General features: G+C 36.5%; 1 protein-coding gene across 7 annotated transcripts in view; it reads left to right on the top strand.

Moving 5' to 3' along the window:
• Positions 1 to 20,794, top strand: part of LOC110115349 (protein DCL, chloroplastic) — a 33,398-nt gene extending 12,604 nt beyond the window's left edge. For 2 of the 7 annotated variants that reach the window (XM_020848564.2, XM_020848561.2), the window contains 2 exons: positions 7,469 to 7,583; positions 14,438 to 14,945. In XM_020848564.2, coding sequence (XP_020704223.1) covers positions 7,469 to 7,583; positions 14,438 to 14,614 — 292 coding nt within the window. In that variant the 3' untranslated portion in view covers positions 14,615 to 14,945. Of the gene's footprint in view, positions 1 to 7,468; positions 7,584 to 14,437; positions 14,961 to 17,117; positions 17,195 to 17,483; positions 17,627 to 20,474 lie in introns of those variants that run through there. The other 5 variants (XR_002305330.2, XM_028694879.1, XM_020848562.2 and 2 more) reach the window with 5 other exon arrangements.
• The last annotated feature ends 1,776 nt before the right edge of the window (positions 20,795 to 22,570 follow it).

Genomic DNA, 22,570 nt, shown 5'->3' with positions numbered 1-22,570 from the left:
TTTACCTTAAAGGCAGTGGTGTTGACCCAAACTACCTTATAGGGGTTGGGTTGAGGAACGACAGACAAGTCAAGCTTGGACACCATGCTGGAGAAGACAGCATTGATGTAGCTGTCACTATCCACAACGACTTTGCAGTTCTTATCCTTGATTTTGGTGTAGGTGTGAAAAATCGTAGTCCTACGCCAGTCGTCTGTGGTGACGGGTTGTGACATTGCACATTTCACCACGCAAGTGGGAGAAGTGTCAACTTTCTGAATGTACTGCATGACAACAGTGTCGTCATCCTCCTTAAAGAATTCACCATCGTTGCCCACTTGGTGAACCTGATCGACTTCGGGCTCGAATTCCGCTTCAGTGATCTCTTCGATAATCGTGACTTTGTAGGGACTAGAACACTGAGAGGCGATATGCCCGTACCCCTGACATTTTAAGCATTTGGTTCTGAGGTTGGACTGAGGGGTATTCGGAGTGGGAGGCTTATTTCTAATATCATGATGGGGAGTAGGGGGACCAGACGAGGGTCGGGTAGTGCTGGGGTCAGCTGGGTAGTGGGAGTGTGAGGAGTGGAACTACCAGACGGTCTGTAGGAAGGCATAGAGTCATGTGAATGGCTCGGGTGCTGGGAACGGGTCTCCTTTAAGTCAAGTACTAGGTTGTAGGCATTCTCGAGAGTAGTACCATTCCGGGCAAAAAGCCGGCGGGTGGGGAGGTGGGTGGAGGATTCCAGCGACAGTGGGAGAGGGAAAAGGCCGGCGGGTGGTGGGAAATTGAAGAAAATTTATGGCTAGGGTGAGGGTGGCCTGCGGTAGAGAAGTAGAGAGGGGCGGACGGGTATGGAGAGGAGGAAGAAGAGATTAATCGAAAAGAATGATAAAACAAATCACGAACCCGGCCGTCCCCAAGGTTGGTGGGTGATCCGTTTTCCCTCTCATAGGGAATTCTCTCCAAAGTTCTCAAGCTCTCACACAAACACAAGATTGCAGGAATTTTCATTAACATTCATTCATTACCCTCTAAGGAGAAGAGGGAGGCTTTAAATAGCCAAATACATGAAGGGAAATAATAAAGACACTATTGCCCCTAGGACATACATTAGACAAAGTCCTCAAGTGAGGGTATAAAGGGAAAAAAGAACAATAACAAATCAAATACATAAATATATCAAAATAAATAGGCACGATCGTAGCCGTAGATCTCTGATGTCCTCATCGGCTTCCTTATGCAATTTCCGCCCCCTTCCCTCTCTCTCTTTGCCGCCCTAGGGGGGCCCACAAGCTTTGGCGACATTCAAAGGAGGTGGCTTAGCCCGCCTCCTATAGGTCTGAACTGGCCCAAGTTGGGCTGGTTTGGACAGTTCAGGAAGAACCGTAACAATACTCCCTTCCTAAAGAACCACCTTGTCCTCAAGGTGAAAATTAGGAAACTGATGTTTTATCCTCTGGTATAGCTCCCATGTGGCATCGTAGTTAGGAAGATTCTTCTACTTGATCAGCACTTTCTTAGTTTCATCTTCTTTTTGGCGAACCCCCATCAACTCTAAGGGTTTCATAATCACCTCAAAATCCTTAGTAAGTGTCACCGATAACTCCAAACTGACTGTATAATCTCCAATGACCATTCTCAATTGAGATACATGAAAAACTGAATGTATAGTCGCCTTTGGTGGCAGTTTCAGGCTTTCAGCCGATATGTTACCGCCCCAATTTTATCCAATACTTCATAAGGTCCGAAGTACCTTGGAGAAGGCTTCTCATTCCTCATGCTGGCGACTGTCTTATGCTTGTATAGTCGGAGCTTCAGGAACACCCCATCCCCTACTTCGAACTGGATGTCCTTCCTATGCCCGTTGGTTTGTTTCTTCATAATCTGTTGAGCTCTTAGTAAATGTCTATTTAACTCCTCTAACATTGTCCCTCTCCTCCAAGTACTCCTCAACTGAAGAAATTGAAGTACTGTTATTTCCAAAGTGCACAAAGTGAGGAGGATCCCTTCCGTACAACACCTTGAATGTGGTCATCTGAGAAGCAGAATGATAAGAGGTGTTGTACCAGTACTCGACCCATGATAACCACTTGGCCCATAGCCTGGTTGTCTCCGACACAAAGTATCTCAGGTAGGTCTCCAAGCTCCTGTTGACCAGGCCATCCTTATGTGGGTGGTAGGCGATGCTCCTCTTCATAACTGTCCCTTGTAATCTGAACAACTCCCTCCAAAAGTGGTTGAGGAACATCTTATCTCTAGCTGATACTATCGCCTATGGTATTTCATGCAATTTGACCACCTCTCTGATGAAAGCTGAAGCCACTGTCACCACAATGTATGGAGTCAGAGGAGAATGAAATAAGCATAGTTGCTCAATCTGTCAACAACCATCAGAATCACCGTGAAACCTTCTGAACGGGACAGTCCATCTATGAAGTCCATGAATATCTCCTCTCATACTCGTCCCGGTAAAACCAACGGCTGTAGTAGTTCTCCTAACAACATTGCCAGGTATTTGTTCCTCTGACAAATCTCATACCTGACCACCATCTCCTCTACATCTCTATGCATCCCCTTCTAGTACAGCTCCGATTCTAACCTCTTGTATGTCCTTCTGCACCAATGAATGACCCCCACAGCGCTCTCATGAAACTCCTGGAGTAAGTTTGGAATGTGGATTGAGATCCAGGGCATCATAAATCTCCCCGGATATAGTAGTCTGTCCCCCTCCAATAAGTACCCTAGGTGATTACCCCCTTCCCTCAGTAAATATGTCTTGATCTTTCCCAACTCCTCATCCCTACCACTCTCCTCCTTGATGGCCTCCTAATCTAGCATCAAAGGAATCGATACTGCCACTGTCTGCAGCTCCCTAATACATCTGGACAAGACATCTGCTGCCTTGTTCTTCATTACTGGCTTGTACTTGATTTCAAAATCATATCCGAGCAATTTGGACAACCATCTTTGATGCTCCTCAGTCACCATCCGCTGCTCTAACAAATACTTCAGGCTCATCTGGTCAGTTTTGAAAATGAAATGTCTTCCTAACAGGTAGGGTCGCCACTTGTAGATGGCTAAGACAGTGGCCATCAACTCCCTCTCATAGACTGATTTCAGCCTGACTGTCAACGCCTTGCTGAAGTAGGCAATGGGTTGATGATTTTGCATGAGTACTGCCCCCAGTTTGTACCCTGAAGCATCTGTTTCCACTATGAAGGCCTGAGTGAAGTATGGTAAAGCTAAGACTGGTACAATAGTCATAACCTTCTTCAACCTCTTAAATATTGATGTGGCCGCCTCTCCCCATAAGAACCCATCTTTCTTTAATTGCTCTGTCTGTGACTATGCTATAATGCTATAACATTTTACAAACCTCCTATAGTACTTTGTCAGTCCTTAGAATCCTCTCAACTCCTTCAGATTCTCAGGTAAGGGCCATCACAACATAGCCTCAATCTTTGACTGATCGGCTGACACATCCTCTTTGGAAATAATATGACCCAAATACTCCATACTGGTCTGGGCAAAACAATACTTCTTTAGGTTGACCCTCAACTGATGTTCCTGTAGGACTCCCAAGACCATCTTCAAGTGCTCCAGATGCTCCTCAGTTTTCTTGTACACTAGTATGTCATCAAAAAATACCCAAACAAACTTCCGGAGGTACTGCCTGAACACCCCGTTCATCAATGACTGGAAAGTAGCAAGGGCATTGGTAAGCCCAAACAGCATTACCAAAAACTCATAATGCCCCTCATGTGTCCTGAAGGCTGTCTTGGAGATGTCTGCCTCCTTCATTTTGATTTGATAGTATACAGACTTCAAATCCAATTTGAAAAATATCACTGCCCCATGTAGTTCATCCAAGAGCTCATTAATCATAGGAATAGGGAACTTATATGACATTGTCTTATTGTTCAAAGCTCTATAGTCCACACAAAATCGCTAGCTCCCATCCTTCTTCTTGACCAGTAGGACTGGACTAGAGAAATGACTCACACTCGGCCTGATAATCCTAGCCTCCAGCATCTCACGAATCAGTTTCTCAATGTCATCCTCCTGAAATTGAGAATATCAATAGGGCCTAATGCTGATGGGTGACACACCTTCCCTCAAGGCGATGACATTCTCCTGATCCCTCAATGGTTGTAATCTTGAGGTGGCTGAAACATCTCCTGAAATTGCTGAATCAACGGCTGTATGGAGAAGGGTATGTCCCAACCCTCCAATCTAGCTCCCTCCAAACAGTGCAGCTCCAAATATCCTCCACCCACCACATGTATACTCCTCACCATGGTTTTAAGAGAAACCATGGATTTGGATAGCCCTGCATCTCTCCTGATCACCACCTTCCTTCCATCCACCATCAGCTCCATCATGAGTGCTCTCCAATTAGCCTTGGTGTCTCCCATGGTCTGCAACCACATCATCCCTAGGATTTCATATGTACTCCTTAACTCTAGTAGAAGAAAATCTTTCCTCACCTGAATCCCTTGGATAGTCAGTAGCACTCTTCTACAGATCCATTGGCCTTTCTCCACCTTCCCCGTACCCATCATCACCCCATAACAACTGGTATCCACCAATTTCACTCCCAATTAGTCGACAATCTGAGTGGAAATGAAATTGTGGGTAGCCCCACCCCACTATCAATTAGCACCACCACCTCCATGTCCTCTATCCCCCCCTTCACCTTCATGGCATGATTCGTAGTGAATCTTACCACCGAGTTCAGGAAAACCTCAGCCATATCCAGATGCAGCTTCTCCTCCATCTCCTCCTCTAACTCTCCCTCACCTCCCTCAATTTTCTCGTCATCACAAACAGTGAGAACTTGAAGAGTTCGGTCCCTACACCTATGCATTGAGTATACTTCTCATCACACCTGAAACAAAACCTCTTCGCCCTCTTCTCCTGTATCTCTTTCTCTGCCAGCCTCTTAAAGTTTCCCCCACTAGCTCCTCCTACTGTCTTCTCCCTGGTGGTCTCCCGAATTCCTCATGTTGCAGGACCCTTAGGTGCTAAATGAGTGGTCATCATCTTGTAATTACCTCCTAAGCTACTACTCCTGCCTCCTCTCTCTAGATTCCTCTGATTTTCAACTAGTTGTGCCAATTTCATGGCCTCCCCAAAGTCACGAGGTATCAGAAGTTTCACTGCCACTCTGATCTCTTCCTTCAGCCCCTTTATGAAGTTTTCCTCCAATACAATATCTAATAATCACTCCACTCTACTGGCTAGGTGCTCAAATCGCTCACGATAGTCTACTACTAATCCCTCTTGCACCAGAGCAAAGAACTGCTCATAGAAATCTCCTCCCCGATTGGTTTGGAAATGCTTTATTATTCAGTCTTTGAATTCTGCCCAGCTTCTGATGGGTCTCCTCTTGTCTCTCCACTGGTACCATGACAGCGTCTTCCCCTCTAAACATAAGCCTGCTGCTGTCAGCTTCTCTTCCTCCGTTAACCCATTGATGACGAAGTACCTCTCCACCTTATAAATCCACCCATACTCATCCTCCCCTTCGAATATATGCATCTTCAACTTCCTCACCTTCTGATATCCTCCATTTCCCCTTATTCCTCCATAGCTTCCCCTCTCCCACGTGCTTAGCCCTCCACACATCTCCCGGTCTTTCCTTGCCCTGTCATAACCCAAACCTCATTCGAATTCCCCTCTCCTTTCTTCAAATTCAGCACCTCGGCGGCCATAATATCCCTCCCGGTGTTCCCAATCAGCACCCCTTTACTCCGCTCTCCCATACCCATGCCTTTCCCCATACCTACCTCCTCTATCCTCCCTTTGGAAAGGATCTATATAGGGTTTTCTTCTTTCTCCCTCCATGATCTCCACCTCATCTTCCTCCCTACAAATTTTAGAATTCGTGTTCTTCCCTTCTAACCCTTTTGCCACTGAAGCTGTTATTTGGTTGTGGATTTCTAATATTTTCTTTATCATGTCCCAGAGATCGGTTACTTGCCCTTCCACGGAGGAAATCCTGTCATCTACTATTCTCTTGATTTGGTTCATCTCCCCTTGCAGTCTTTCTTCTAGCGCATCAACTTTCTTGGCCACCATCTCTATCAGGATTTTTGTAGATTAAAAAGAAAAATCTGGATTTGGATCACAAAAACAACAACTTTCACCTTCACCGGCCAAAATTCAGCTGCTGAAATTTACCAAAATCAGCCCACCAATGATTCCAAGACTTGCTTTGATATCAATTTGCTAGGAAATGCTTGAGTTTGCAAGCAACCGTAGCAATAATTGGTAAAAACAGAGAGAATAATGCAAAAATCTGGATGAAATCAATCCAAAACGATAGATTGTAATAAGGGAATCAAAGCAAAGCAAACACGAAGTAAGATACAATTGATCATCAATTTGAGAGGAGGATCGTTCTCTCCCAATCTCTAGATGATGAGTCTAGAGCCCAAGACGCCAATGACCTCCAAGTGAACAACTCAGAACATGCATGCCCTAACCCTAGCCTCCCTTCATCTTTTAATACATATCTTCCTAATAAAAACCAATAAAAAGCTTCCTAAAATAAACCAATATTCAAATAGTTTCCCTATGCAATTTTCGCCCCCTTCCCTCTCTCTCTTTGCCGCCCTAGGGGAGCCCACAAGCGTGGGCCGGTTCAGACGGTTTGGGAAGAACCATGACATAAGAATGCACACATTAATCCTAGAGCACATATTTTTTGGGAGCTTCATTTGTTGGTACATCCCTTTTAAGGCAAAAAAATACAGCATATGTTTATATCAATTTTTGCTTAAGAAACAGCCGTGCTTATAACTTGTTGCAATTTGTATAAAAGTAACAATCGTTTACTTTCTATGATGATTGGAATTTAAAAGAGGTATTTTCTTCAAATGTATTCTGGCCCATGGAAGGGCAAGTAACTAGGCATCACCTTTAAATTGCCTGGAGATTATTATCCTAGTTTGTGACATATTTCTACAAATCATAATCATCGTTATCATTAGCAACTGCAGCTGCTTATCCAACTGCTATTTAGAATTATTTTTTGTTTTGAGCTTGATTTGCTTTTAAATCTAAACTACCTTTAAAAAAGCAAAATTATATCCACGGCAGACTTGTCCTACTCATTTGTCTTCCTCACCTTTTTGCATTACTTATTATCTCTCACCTAATGGGAGTTTTCTGTTCTGCACTCTTGAATTTGGCTAAGACCATCTCATTCTATTTTCTATTGGACCATGATGGTTTGCCCTAGCCATTTTGATTTTGATAAATATGAATTATCTTTTATGTGATAACATTTGAGTCAAAGTTCCCTTGTACAATTGATGGAGTTTTTTACTTTTCTTTTCTCGAAAAGTAGAACTTTAACTGGGAACTTTAGTTTTATCAAGCAGACAGTAATATTTGTGCTTTTCCTTAGAATATCTAGTGATTCAATTATGAATATATATGTAAAGAGTTGATTCAATCATGAATGCTGCTTGCGCAGGTATGAGATTGATGACAGGCTAAGTTCAGATCACGAGAAAACTATTGTGGAGAAGTTGTTACTTTATCATCCGGAGAGTGAAAAGAAGATAGGATGCGGGGTAGAGTATATCAAAGTTAGTTTCCTCACAGCGCATGCTTTACTAAACTTTGAAAGGTTTTAGAATTATTTTATCAATCCTTTATAATTACTCCAGCATCTTGAGTAAGAATTTGCCTCATCTATGTCGTAATACTTACCTTGCCAATGTCCTGAACAGTTCATTTGTTGATCAAATATATACATTGTAGAGACAAAATTTAATGGGTAACCACTTTTTTTCAACCAATAAGATGCCCTTGATAGAAATTAGTACGCTTATAAGATCTGTATGAACTTCACTTATCTCAGTTTTCTACATGTGTGAAATGTCATATATAATTATTTGCATGCCCTGTTATACCTTTTCTCAGAATGATGTGCAGACTTCCAAAAACATGTGTTAAATAGGGTTGCACTACATATAGCACCTAATAGGAATGAATGAGAAGGTTAAGGAGATTGATAGTTTAGGACTAAACTATTATATTCCTGTAGGAGTTGTGCCAGAAATAGTGTAGGTATAATTATAGATAAAAATTTGAAGATAATATTGTAGAAAATAATAGAATTATAGATATAATTATAACTTTAAAGATTGTTGTTGATGCTTAGATTATTAATATTATTAGTGTTTATGCTCCTCAAGTAGGTTTGAATATCTATTCAAAATTAAAATTTTGGAATGATGTAAAATAATCAATACAAAGGATAGTTCTTAAAGAAAGAGTTTTTATTGGAGAAGATTTAAATGAATATATTGGTAGAGGTAGAAGATTTTAATAGCATTTATTATAATTATGAGTTTGGAGTGACTAATGAAGGTGGTTGAACTAAATTAGATTTTGTTCTAGCTGATGATTTTCTAATTGTTAATGTCTTATTTAAGAAGAGAGAGAATCATCTCATCACCTATAAAAATGGTTATAGTAAAACTCAGATTTATTTATTTTTAATAAGAAAAATGGATCTTTTAGATTGCAAAGATTATTAAGTGAATCCGAGTGAAAATTTGTATACCTAGTATCACTTTATTAGTTTTGAACTTTAAGTTGAATGGGAATAATATGAAAAATAAAGTAAAATATTTTTCTAGGATTAGATTTTTAAGAATACCAATAAAAATATTTTTTAGAGTAATATTCAAGATCTCAATATTTTGATTGTGAATGAAAAAGTTAATATTATGTTGGAAAATAGTTGGTGATATTAATAATTTTACAAATTATGTGCTTGGAGTATCAAAAGAAAAAAGTTTCTAATAGTAAAAATAGTTGGTGGTTGGATCAAATTGTGTAAGAAAATATTAAAAATAAGAAATTTTGTTATTCAAATTGGTTTAGTTATAAAAGCTCAGAATATTGTGAAAGATACAAAGGGGTTCGTCAGGAGTCAAAGAAAGTAATATGCGATACCAATAATTTAATTTTTAATGATTTATATAATATATTAGATCTAAGGAGGATGAAAGATGTATGTATAAGTTAACCAAGCAAAGAGATATGAGAAGGATATAGTTCAAGTGAAGTGCATTAAGGATGAAGATTAAAAAATGTTTTTTTTAGAAGAGGATATTCAATGAGGGTGGATGAGATATTTCGATAATCTTTTTAATGAAAATTGTGATAATACGATTGACTTTAGTGATCTTAGTATCCTAAATGAAAAAAAAAAAATATTTTTATCATCGTATTAGTTTAACCAAAGTTATAGTGGCTAAAAGAAAATGAAGTGTGGTAAGGCAGTTTGACCTGATCTTATTGCAATAGAGGTATAAAAATGCTTAGGAGTTGAAGGAATTTCTTTGCTTATTAATCTTTTTAAAATACTAAAAAGATGCAAGACGAGTTGAGGAGTGTTTTGATTTCTATTTTTAAATGAATGATCTTTTTATAAAAAATCTTCCTATATCTATTCAAAAACATCTGTGTGCCTCTGTAGCAAGAGAGGTTGTCAAATGCTTGATTCATTTGCAACCCTATTGGCTACTCTATATGCTCTAGACACTCTTAAGACATGCTAAGATAACAATGCACAAATGTTCAAGTGTAGAGTTTGATCAATGGTGACCAAATCGTGGCTTGCTCCATTGTTGGAAGTGTGCAATCCAAATGGAGTATGTGTACGTCCATATTCCTAAAATTCCTAAAATAGTGCTATGGAGACTCACAAATGCATGTTAAGTATATTACCATATGAAATTCTTCCTAATGGAAAGCTCCAGTCCTAACTAGGTCAACCTAGGAAGTGAAACTAGTTTAGTCAAATTGGGACCCAAAGTGGGTGTCAGTGTTCCTAGAATCAAAATAACTCAGATAAACTAGTTAATGAGCTATGCAACATACCAACGATGTCAGCTGGGGCTAGGGGATCAGAAGAAGGCCCTCTTAGGGTTTCACCAAATACAATAGAAAATTAGGGCTTTCATACAATTATCGAGTGTTTAATAAGCCTAATTCCAACAAACATGAAAACATGAATGTGTGTTAATATCAAATTTTTTCTAATTAAGTGTTTATACTCAAAAAATGGATTTCTATTAATACTTTAATGACCTCCTATTATTCTATCACCGAATGACATGTAATGGCCTACCCACTCGAAGGATTATGAAATGTCATAATTAAATGACAAAAGAAAGGTTAGCATTTTTTATTTAATACTTAACCCAAATAATAATAATTAATATTAATTGTTCACGTCAAAAAATTCCAAATCAAATCAAGGAAGCTTCAAATGACTAGAAACTTCTCTGAAAAATACTTCACTCTATTGATATCAAGCCTAAGTTTTTGTACAATTTTTTAGCATGATTTGCTAGATTAATTATTGAATTTTTTTAAAAAGCATTAAAAATAGAATGGTGAGATAAAGCATTTTTCTACTATTTTTAAAATGTAGAGAATAATTCCAGAGAAAAAATAATTTTTATTTCATGCAAATTGGATTAGAAATAAAATAGATATGATTTTTATAAGCTATATCTAATTTTTAACCCTTACCTCATTTATCCAGTCAGCAAAGTTGACTAGATCGGGCCCTATGCAACAATGGGAGGATGAATGTTACACGAAGAGATCATGACCATTGGATCTCAAAGCTAACATTGATCGATGACTACTTCTCTGTGCCCGAGTAAGGCACTCTAGTGGCAGTGGAAGGAGTCGACAATGACGATGCTTCGACCTTCATAATTGATGACAATAGGGTTTGTCCGATTGGGAAGGAAATAAGGGAGCTGATGCTTTGGTTGTCGATGCCAAAGGTGGCGCTAACAATTGTGATTGTGAGCTCAGAGCCTTCCTAGGGTTCTACCATGGTGGATTTAGGTTTTCATGAAAGGTTATGCCTCTCCTGGCTAATAGGGCTGCTCTAGGATTACCAGACAAGCTCTACAACTAACCTAGGGCCCTAGTAACGGAGAAATGTGGAAGACATGGTGAGATCACTTGTGGGTTGTTGATAATGGAAATGGTCTCGAGAAACCTCATTAGAGCAATAGCTCTCTTCCTTGAGTCAATGAGGAGTGGCTCTAGAATGTTGGAGTCTATTGCTTAGGCTGAAAAGAGTAGAATCCCCCATCCATGTTTTTGTTTGAGGGAGCTTTAATTATTTAGGGGGCTATGCCCATGACCATTGGTCGAACTGGGAGGTGGCTGCCACGTCACCAAATAGTTTAGGCATACCCTAAGCACATTTGGGTTTGATCAAGTGACATTAAGATGAAGAGTTGCGTTTGACCATTGGGAAAGGATTGATCCAAGTGACTCTCTTGTTCATAGATGACTAGCTAGACCCTAGGCTTCCTGTGTAATATGGCAGGGTATCGTGCCTTAAATTAATTCAATTGAATACAATTGCCCTAGGTTTGACTAAGACCCCCAAATCACTTCCTAGGGTTGACCAGGTTTGATTCAAGTGGCCCCTTGGGACTCCATAGTTTAAAGCACATGGGGACCGGGTTAGGTCACCCTCACATCTCTTATGTCAAGGTTAAGTGGGCTAATATGTTGGGTTGACCTATTGGGTTTGAACCACGCATGGGGTTGACCATGGGATGTTTGGCCTGATGTAGGTGGGTTCTCTAGGTGCCTAGATCTCTAAGTTTGGGCTAGGTTTTAACAAGACCACTTTAGGATAGCTTAGAGTACATCAAGCCAAAGGGTTAAGGTTTAAAAGGCTGTGTTGACTCAATAGAGATTGGGTCAATCCATAGAAGTAATCCTTAGACTTGTGCTTAGTTCAAGTGGACCCATTGGACTCCTAAGTGGTAGTCTAAAGTCTTGGGAGATCTCTTTAGACTAGATTGGACTGAGATTAGGGCCATTAGGTCAATATAGGATAATCTAGTGTCCTGAAATTGATTCAAAGATCTTGTGAATATTTGCTTTGGATTGGACTGAGCTAGGTTGACCTTAGTTGGAGTCCAGATTAGTTCATTAAGTATGGGGTAGCACTCAGGTTCAAGTGAAGTTCTGGGGTTAACTTGCTAGGATTCGAGTCTTAAAGGCTCATTTATAAGTTTGAGGAGTGACTAGGCCAATAATTTGAAGTTATGGGCATTTGGAGGCTAGATATGTTTGATATAATTCAGTCTAAGGTAGGCCAGATCGACTGGAATTGGTCAGGGAATGGCTCCAAAGTTATTAATAAAGAATTTTCTCCTTTTGCTTAGAAATATCAAATTATATTATGACACTTTAAGTTAGCTCATACCACATTTTCTTACCTTAAAAACTTATTTCTTTCTTTGTTTGAAAAAAAAAAATAACGTGAAATTTATCAACTTGCCAAAACCTAAGAATTACCTATAAGCCTAAGCCATATAAAGTTACTCAACTTTTTTCTCTTGTACATACTTATGTATGGAGCCCATCCATATAAAAATCCTCAACTTCAAATTGTGGTTCATTAATATGAAAAAAAGAAAAGAAAATTGTGGTTCATTATTTTTATTGATGACCATACATACTCATGTTTGTTGGCTATACTTATCTAAAGATAAATTGGATGCAGACCATATATTAAAAAAATTTCATAATATGATTAAACTATGATACTCTGCTGACATACAAATCCTTCAATCTTATAGTGGCATTGAACATTTTAATTATATTCTAAGAAGTTACACATGATATTATCTACTGAAGTTCTTGCCCCAACACTCCCAACAAAATGATATTGGTGAATGAAAAAAATAGTCATTTCTTAAAGGTAGCAAAACCTATTATTATTTTTTTTTTATCTTTTTTTCTTTTTTTCCCTTTTTTTTATTTTTTCCAGCAAAACCTATTATGTTTATGATAGGAAATACTTGATTTCAAGTATTCCCTAATCACTTTAGCAACAAATCTCAAGGCGAGCTGCTGTCCACAGCAAGAAAATCAGCCAAAACAGTAGAAAAGAGAGGAAAACTGCAGGAGATTAGGAGAAAACACCTGTATTTTACTAGTAGACGATGAAAATAGCAAAGATACAATTTGTTCTTCAATTCGAGAGGAAGAACAACTCTCCAGAAGCCCTCAAATAAAAAGAACTACAACAATACTCAAATCAAAACACATATGAAGAAAAATAAACCCTAGAACTAGCCTTAAATAAGCTCTTAAATTCCCCCTCAAAACAGCTTTCTTTCGTTATTAATTTCTCTCCTTAATTTGAATTCAATTAAGAAATCTTTTCCTACGTGATCCTCTCCTTAGTTCTCTCATAACATAATGAATTAATTCTTTACTGGACCCCACAAAGGTTTGCAAGGGTTTGAGTTGACACTACTGAAGAATGTTACTTTTTCTCTACTTTAAAAAAGAAAATGACTTTCCCCCTTCAATAGGAATGATCTTTGGTTTGTGCATTGTCTCTCTAGCTTCGTCTTCACTAGCATGGTCGATAGAGTGATGGTTCTTATCATCATCCGCATAAATGATGAGGCTCCAAGGAAGATGAAGATAAATGGAGGAGATTGCTGCAGAAGATGGTGACATGGTTTGCAAAAGATCTTAATTGAAATACTAACAAAGAAAAGAAGGCAATCACGATGTTCGTCACCATTAATGAAGCGAATGCGAGTTTTGTGGCTATAGAGGGGTCAAGATCAATGTAGTAAATGATTGTAGGTTTCATATCTCATGGTATCAATACAATTGACTCGCCCTCCTTTTCTGTAAGAGCTCATCAGCATTCAGCACTAACTCGCACAAATTAGTGCTTCACTAGCAACGATATTGGTTTGTTATCATGCTCTGAATAGTTGCGTGAAAGAGGCATGATAAGAAGCAAGAAAGAGGACGAGGATCTTTATTTCTTGTTTTCAATTAATGTCTACAAAGGATTGACGTTTATGAAACATATTTTATGTATGAGGGTTTTTAAAAGCATGAGCCAATTTAAAGAGCCTTCTATATCTGAGAGATCTGCTTGTAATTTACTTATTTTATGATCTATTCATGCTCAAAACAATGCCATTTTACCACTTACTCATGTCATGATTGAAAAGCAAGGTGGTATTAGTGGTGCATTCTCCTGTTATGAAGTCCCTTCAGAAGTTCAGCATTTATTAAAAGCGTTGTCGTTAAATTTGCCTGATAACTCTATTGTTCTTCCTGGGTAGAACTCTATCTCTTTCTGCAAGGGACTTTCTAAGCTGAACCACTTTTTTTGCACTTATATTAAAGTTTATTGCCACTTCTAATACTAATAAAGCTGAATATTCCATTATTAGGAAGAATGATTTAGCTCAACTTTCTGAATCTATGATATACTTAATTGCTAAAATTCAAAATGGTACCAATAATCTGTATTCAGGAAGGTAAAAAGCATTTTATATTGCTATTTTTTTGGTAGGATTTTACATCTTGTATCAAAGATAACCTTTGTGCTACCATTTGTTAGGTAGGATTACATCCGGAGTTCCAGGAGTCACGTTGCCTCTTCATTGTAAGAAGTGATGGGCAGATTGTGGACTTCTCCTATTGGAAGTGTATCAAAGGTCTGATAAGAAAGAAATATCCACTCTATGCAGATAGTTTCATCCTAAGACATTTTAGAAGGAGACGGCCAAATGAGTGAGCTGCTGTCAGGTTAGGTTTGTCCTAGAATGCAATATAGATTTGTAATTTATTTTAATTTCTTGTCTCTTTGTAATATTATGGCAAAGTCATCGTTGACATTTCAAGCATTGTACTTATTTTAATTTTCCTTTTATTATTGTTCCAGCTTCATGAGGAATTAGTAGGTTTACATTGGCCATGCTCTACAATTTCTCAGTTCATATTAACTGTCATGTATCAAGGAATACATCTCCCTTTGTATGCATTTTTTTTCAAATATTAGAAAAGGAGGTTATGATATGTAAATTTACATTTTAAGGTTGTCATCGAAAGAAACAATTCAACACCAATGAAGCATTTGCGCACGCATGACTTGTTTATTTTCCACGGTAGATGCCATGTTTTTTGATTGGGATCTTCTTGCGCACATATGATTAATGTAGTGACTTATGTATGTTGTTTTAGGTTGTGGTCTAGCTTTGATGTGAAATCAATTTAAAACATTCTGTAGTCTCCCAATTGGGCTTTTGAATTTTTTTATCCTTTTTGAAGTTGTTGGAATTAATCTTCATGTATTTGCCTCATGGTTGGCTGGTTACACTACGCTAAATCATTGTTAAGTGTCTTAAAAGTCATTGTTAGGGTGGGGATGGCAGACCACATCCTCTTCAGGTATACTGTTATAGCTGATCCTCATTGAACCTAAAAGTTTAAGTGGGTAAGAGTATCGATTAATATTTCAAATTTAATGGGAACTAATCCCATTTTCTAAGATGATTATCATAACAATCTCTTGCCTTAGTTCTCATATTAATTATATTTGTATTCTTTTCTCAAATTTATTTACCATATACTATCATGTACAAGAGTATATCCATTGTGTCCATTTTTAAGTCTTGTGTGGTTCATTTGGGATTATAGCTACATATTATGTATCAATCAAGAATGCGCCAAAATTATCATTGTGCTAATTAAGGCTATATAATATGTAATTAAGTCGTATAATTGTAAATATTTATATTTTAGGAATACAATTGTAGGTTTCTTGTCAGGTTACATTTGATAACTTGAATTACTCAAACATTACTTCATATTAAATATATCCTAATATTTTATATATAATGACCTAATATTTTATATATAATGAGTAGAACCCTCAATGTGAAGGTCACTAATATGATTTACATGATATCAAAGACACGATCTAGTTTTGGTCTCCTCCTTTTCTCTGTAGTACCAATTCTCTATTGTCGATCTCATCTCCATGCTCACAATCATGTATTTGAAATCTAAATAGCATCCAGTATCAAATCATCTATGTGTTGATCATGTCTTTGCCTGGCATGGCGAACAACATATGCCTAATCTTTGTGTCGATCTTGTATCCTCTCTTCCAATGCTTCATGCCATTTATCCACCTCAAGTGTGTCTGAGAGCCCACCACTCTCCTTCGAAAATGTGTTATGAGAGTTCATTCTCTAGCGCTTCTAGTGCTCAATGCTCATTCATGTACACAACACTCTCCTCGTTGATCCTATTTTTTTCCCCATCGCCCTTTAGCATTGATTCATTCAAGCTTGTTGTACATTATATATTTGTTATGTTAAGGCTTCTTCTCTATGCAACAATCACTTGGTATCTTTTCGATGAGTTGAAGAAAAACACATCATGTCAACCATGCCATAGGACAATTTGTATATTTTTGTTGTATGCCATACTAGTAAAATTATTCTGTATGTGATTTCATTTATTTGTCATGGAAAAAAATTTGTGGTGCATATTCATGAAAATGATCCTGCCTTTTTAATTTTTAAAATTTCATCAATGACAAATCTTGGATTTAAGAGTCATGACATAGATTTCAAGTTTTGTTGACCAGGCAATTATTTTCAAGCTATGACCATATAAGAGATCTAAATATATATAGGAGTATTTATGAAAGGTTATAATCAGGACCAAACATCTAGACATTTCCAATTATAATATGAGATTTTAGTTACATCTAAGTCTATCTCTCTATCTGAGATCATTTTTATGGATTTCAAAATTTATGGTCTTAATTTTTTTATATGATTTATGTAAGTGCATAATGAATCTCTTGCTGTTATTGAAGAGGTTCACAGACAAATCAAGAGATTAATTTTTTATGAAATTTTGTCTTGAATGTATAGCTATGTAGACAAATTTGATGAATTATTATCCTTCTCCTTTATTGGACGTGTTACTTAAAGAATTACTTCGCTAAGAGCAATGACATGTAACACAAAATATCTTTTAACAAAATTAAATGCATGAGAATGCAATTGCTTATGCAACCTAAGAGAAAGGAAAATGATGAGATATGTATCTAATGAATGCTTAAGTTGTAAGAGCTTCAAACATATTGTTGCCAGCACTACAAAAAAGTTTTGCAATTAATGTAAGAAGCTTGGGTACATTATTAAAAATACACACTCTTCCTCAAAATTATCAATCAAATGCTAACCAAATGGTTTTTGCTGATCATGTCATTGATTTTATAGTTGTACATAAATCAACTCTTACTTCAGAAATGGTTCAACAAATGATTATAAAGCCTTACAAGCCTTAGGGTCATAAGGTAAATATGCTCTTCCTTCCTCATCTTGGTTTGTGAATTTTGGTGCATTTAATCATATGATTGGTTCATCGGTTCTTATTTGTAATATTCTACCATAACATGGATCATGCTCTATTAAACTTGCTCTTAATACTCAGCTAGCTAATAATGTTATTGAAATATTAATTCTTTTTTAAAAGATATCCTTATATCTCCTAAGCTATCTACTAATGTCATCTCAGTAGATAAATTGATTGATAATAATTGTGTTGCTCAATTCTCTTGTGATGGTTGTATTATGCCTGATCAGATGACGAAGAAGATACCACGAAGGGCCTAAAGTGGGATGCTTATTTCTCTCACACCTTTCTATTTCTGAGTTGTTTTATCGTTTTGTACTGCAATTAAACAAAATAATGACCCATGAGAAACATTTAAGCCATCTTAATTCTACTGTTTTATCTCAGTTAATATGCTTTTTTTATTGGATAATAAAAAACAAATTTCTGTTCTTTCTTTTGTCTGTTGAACCAATAAATTTTGGGAAATACAGGTCTCTTTCTTTTCCATCACATGATACTCATGCTGAAAGTTGTTGACTTTCTTCATGATAATCTATTTAATGTGATTTTATGGATTGTAAGGACGCATTTAGTTGTTTTTGGTACAAACAAGAACATGAAATTAATTGAATCTTTTTTTTTTTTTTTTTGCTTATGTAGCTAAAATGGCTACAATATAAATGATAATCTTATTGTTGCTTCACAAGGATGGCCACTCTATCAATAAACATTAAAAATACTTTTTTTTTTTCATGGACATCTCAAGGTGGAGATTTATTGGTTCTACCGCTTGCTGTTTCCCATCCTCTCCTCAAATGTAAAGTAAATCACTCTCTATATGGACTGAAATGGCCAGTTTAACTCATCATTTGTTATTTTCACGACATCCGATGATATTGCTTTTTTCCTTGGTTTATGTTAATGATATTGTTAGTATTGGGATAAATTTGACACTAATTACCCATTTGCAACAACATTTTTCTGCGACATTTCATATGAACAATTTTGATGTTTTTATTTATTTCTTGGGTTTGCAAGTTCACAATAATCTTTATGGTATTGTTCTGAACCATCATAAATATATACATTACATGATTAATTTGGTAGGCTTCCCAAAATACTTTTCCTATGAGTACTTCATTGGAAATTAAGTCAAAGTATCATAGTGAGAGAAGTGAGCTTCTGCAGTTAACCCCTGTTCTTTTGTATTTTCAACGTAGAAACTGTTTATCCATGATTTCCATTGCAAGTTTGACTTGATTTCTGGCAAGGTAGAATCAGCTGTTGTTGTGCTATGTTTCTATAGGCAGGACCCCGTAGCTGTTCTTTTTATCGAATAAGGATTAACAACAGTTAACATCAAGGTTTCTTTTTTGAACAAAAATTTCAATTTTTGTACTAGAAAGTTGCTTTAAGAAGCAATAAGGAAGCCGTCCCAAACGAATCTTAAATATGCATCGACCTTTCCCAAATGTAATTATGTTGACTTTGATCCTTGAAGATCCACCTCAACTAACCTTAGCAGTTTATTGTTGTATTAAGTAAGATCATATTGTAGTTATTTATGGAGATTGTTCCTTATAATATCAACCAGCTCGAATGAAACTGCAAGCATTGTGACGTTTACTATACTATCAATATGACCTTCAGAACTAAGCTGATTATAGTAAAAAAAACAAAAAATTTGTTTAATCTACTGTAGGGTTGATGACTGCCTTTTTTATTCCTTTTATCTGTAAATTTAATATGCTAGATGAATGCTTACATCATTATAAAAATTGATTATTTACATTTGTAACACAATTATTTTAATATAAATCATAATAAACAATTGTTAAGATTAATCAATTTTCCTTTCGAAGGAGAAAAGTTCATCTCTAGACATTTGTGCCAGATAAGAGTATATATTAAGTAGCTCTAATTCCCATAAATTTTAAATCATTTACTTGAGAGACAGATTATTATTTTAATATGAACGAGCTTTAGTCATCCTATTTGTTATATCTTTTATACGCATTTTGAGATATAGAGAGTTATTAGTCCTGTTATATGTTATATCTTTTATACGCATTTTGAGATAGAGAGCTATTTTAAATGAAAGAGAATATAATTCTTGTTCATCTTATATTGTTTATCTCCATGTGTGGATGAGAGAGAGAAAATGTGTGTTTTTCTAGATGAACCTAAGCCACAGAAACTTTATATTATTTATCTATTTGTGGCGTATGGAGAGAGAAGAAATTATTACGTGAGAAATTTGGACAGTGTCCGGACTTTAATCATAAAAAGCGATGTAATTTATACAGTGTATACACACACTGTGTACAAAGTTATACACAACTTGTGTACAGACGATATGATTTATTTTGATAATTTCTCGAGAGAGAGAAACTTTAGTCCTAAACATCTATCATTATTTGTTCATCATCATTTGTTCATGTGTTAAAAAAAAATCATTTGTTCATGTGTTATCAGAACTGTTAGTGTAAATCATCCCTCTTTTTTTTTTTTTAGTTCAAATGTATTTATATTTAATTGTTCAAAAATGAGAATGAGTAATATAAAATATTCATGCATAAAAGCTCCCTTTTAAAAGTATATCAGTCTAACTCGTGTCATCCATGGATCCTCGGTTTCTTTCTTTCCAATTCATTGATATTAGCACAACAAATAAAAAATTATAAATACCACAGTTAATTGCACTTCTCAAGGAGAAATTATTCTGGGTGGAGGCCGGATGCAGCTCTATGTCTGGAGGTGAATCAGGTGCAGCCAAATTAGCGGTATTGAGCCGCGGTACACAACGAAAGGGCGATGTGATGCATTCTGATTGGTCTCTGAACGACATTCGATGTTCGACGTCCGTACAGAATAATTAATCCTTCTCAAGCCACCCACCTTCAGCTTAGAATTTTAAACCCACATAAATATATGTGATAGTTTAATCATAAAGGGTGATATGTAATTTTATACAGTGTGTATATTATACAGTGTATGCATATATTGTGTACAAAGTTATATAGTGTATACACATACTGACCTGCAGTACCGAGTGGTACTGAGCAGTATCGAGACACGGTACACAGCAAAAGGGTGATATGACTCATTTTGATTGGTCTCCGAACGACGTTCGATGTTCGACGTCCGCACAGAATAATTAATCCTTCTCAAGCCGCCCACCTTCAGCTTAGAATTCGAAACCCACATAAATATATGTGATCGTGCTTACATTTTGGCAGCCAATATCCACATAAAATACATTGGGAAGCGAGAAGGTTAATTAAAGCAAAAGCATGATTCTTCCATGTTAAAAGAAGGTCCCATAATTTGGCTTATATGGATTCAAATATTCAATTGCAAGGCATCGACAGACGCACCAAAACTCCAAAAGCAAAGCTTTGGAATGTAAAATACAGGAAAGCCACATGCTGCATGGAGGAAAGACAAGTCTTCTAAGGAACTTGCAGGTATAAAAAAACTGATTAAAGGACACTTAGTGCTTATTTATTTCCACATGAATGATTAAATAAAGCTTGTACTTAGCCTGGCATAGTACTTTTATGTATATTTTTTAAATTTTTTTTTGCTTTAGGGAATAGTTAAATGTTGCATATGAAAGCCAAAAGTTTAATCGATTAAATGTGGATGGAGAAAGATAGGAACATCATTGTGATTCTGTGTGATCTGTATAACGTCATTGTGGATTAGCAAATAATTTCTTGACAGGAAAAAAATGTGGAAGGTTGTGGTTAGAAGCAAGAGGCGCCTAAAGCCAAAATATTGATCGAGTAGGGAGAGAAAATGGTGAGAATGTTGGGAAGTTACTTTCTTCGAAAACTGGTTATTATATTACTGCTTACATGTGCTAGTGTGCTGCTTATTTAGGCAATGTATTTATTTAGAGAGGAGAGAGGAGAGAGGAGAGACAAGAAGTTTTTTTTTTTTGATAATTTTTAGACTATTTTTAGTAGGAGAAAGATGTGAGTGGAGATGGTGAGAGAAAGACCTAGTAAAACATTAGACTTGCACTCTCTTTTTACAACTCCTTTACCAACAGATAAAATAATTTAAGGTAAAAAATTAAACTAGTTATTTTCGGGTCAAAATCGGGTTCTCATAGGGCGTCAAAATTGGGTTTTTGTTTGGGTTCTTGTCGAACCCGGAATTGACTCGGGTTCATGCCTGCGGCCGCCGCGCACTCATAACAGCGCACCCAACCAAATATATATTGTGTATTATTAATTTAGCTAAAGCTAAAATTGAAAGCCTAAATAGACTTAAAGTTGATTGTTTTAGTGGCTTAAAAGAGCAACAAATTCGTCAACGAGAAATCCTGCTATAATTTTTGTGATTTTTCCTTTTTAAGTTATTTATTAATTCAGAGAAGCCACCAATATTATTTTTTGGACACATGAAAAGAATCAATAGTTTGTTTTCCCTTTTACTTCTCTTTCGCGACTCACGAGTCATGACCTCGAGCACGGCTTTCGTTAGGGCCCCCCCTGAACAAAATTTCTGGCTCCGCCACTGGCTACAACATTATAGGATGATATTCATTAAAAAGTTATTATTTGAATTCTAGTTTTCGAGAACTATAATCTTGACTATTGAGAGAGTGAAATAAGAGTAATTAAATAAAAGTTAGAATTATAGTATACAAATATAAATAGCATTCCTTGAAAGTAACAGTTAATAGTATCCATATGGATTATCTTTGAACTGGGTAGGGTTGATCAGACAAATCATAGCTATTACAATAAGTTCAGATCATATAATATTAGATTTTCTTCATAGTTTCAACCCATTAAATATTATTGGTGAATTGGTTGAGTTTTTTGACTAAATCTATAGAGTAGGGTTGGCCATAGGCATGTGCTAAAGCTTATCTGAAAATTGTTTTGGCAAAATCTGAGATAAGAAGTTTAGAGTGCTTGAAAAGAGGAGTTATGGTACTATAAGTCCCATCCTACACACAATTATTCAAAAGAAAAGACTATAGCTCCATCAAGATTTGATGCTCAATTCATTTAGTAAGCAAAAAGAGAGACTATCTCTTTAGAAAAAGAGGTGGATCTTTGGAAGGATTCTTATTTCTTCATTCTTAGCTTGTAATTTGAAATAATTAGAAGTAAATGATGGTTTTGTTTAAGATATAAATGATGATGATTTGAATATTGCAAAGTAAGTTATTGGAGATTCTAATTTAGTGATTGTGATTGTGATTATGTTATGTAACTTTCATGATTATGATTTTATCATATTCGATGTTGGAATTACTAAGTAAACAACTTCTTGATTCGGCAATGACATAAAGTGCTATGTTAGTCTTCCCCTA

The sequence above is a fragment of the Dendrobium catenatum genome, unplaced genomic scaffold, assembly GCF_001605985.2.
Source record: "Dendrobium catenatum unplaced genomic scaffold, ASM160598v2 fragScaff_scaffold_586, whole genome shotgun sequence".
In the NCBI taxonomy this organism is placed as follows: Eukaryota; Viridiplantae; Streptophyta; class Magnoliopsida; order Asparagales; family Orchidaceae; genus Dendrobium; species Dendrobium catenatum.
The sequence above is the reverse complement of the archived record's forward strand: the minus strand, read 5'-3'. Positions and strand labels throughout refer to the sequence as shown.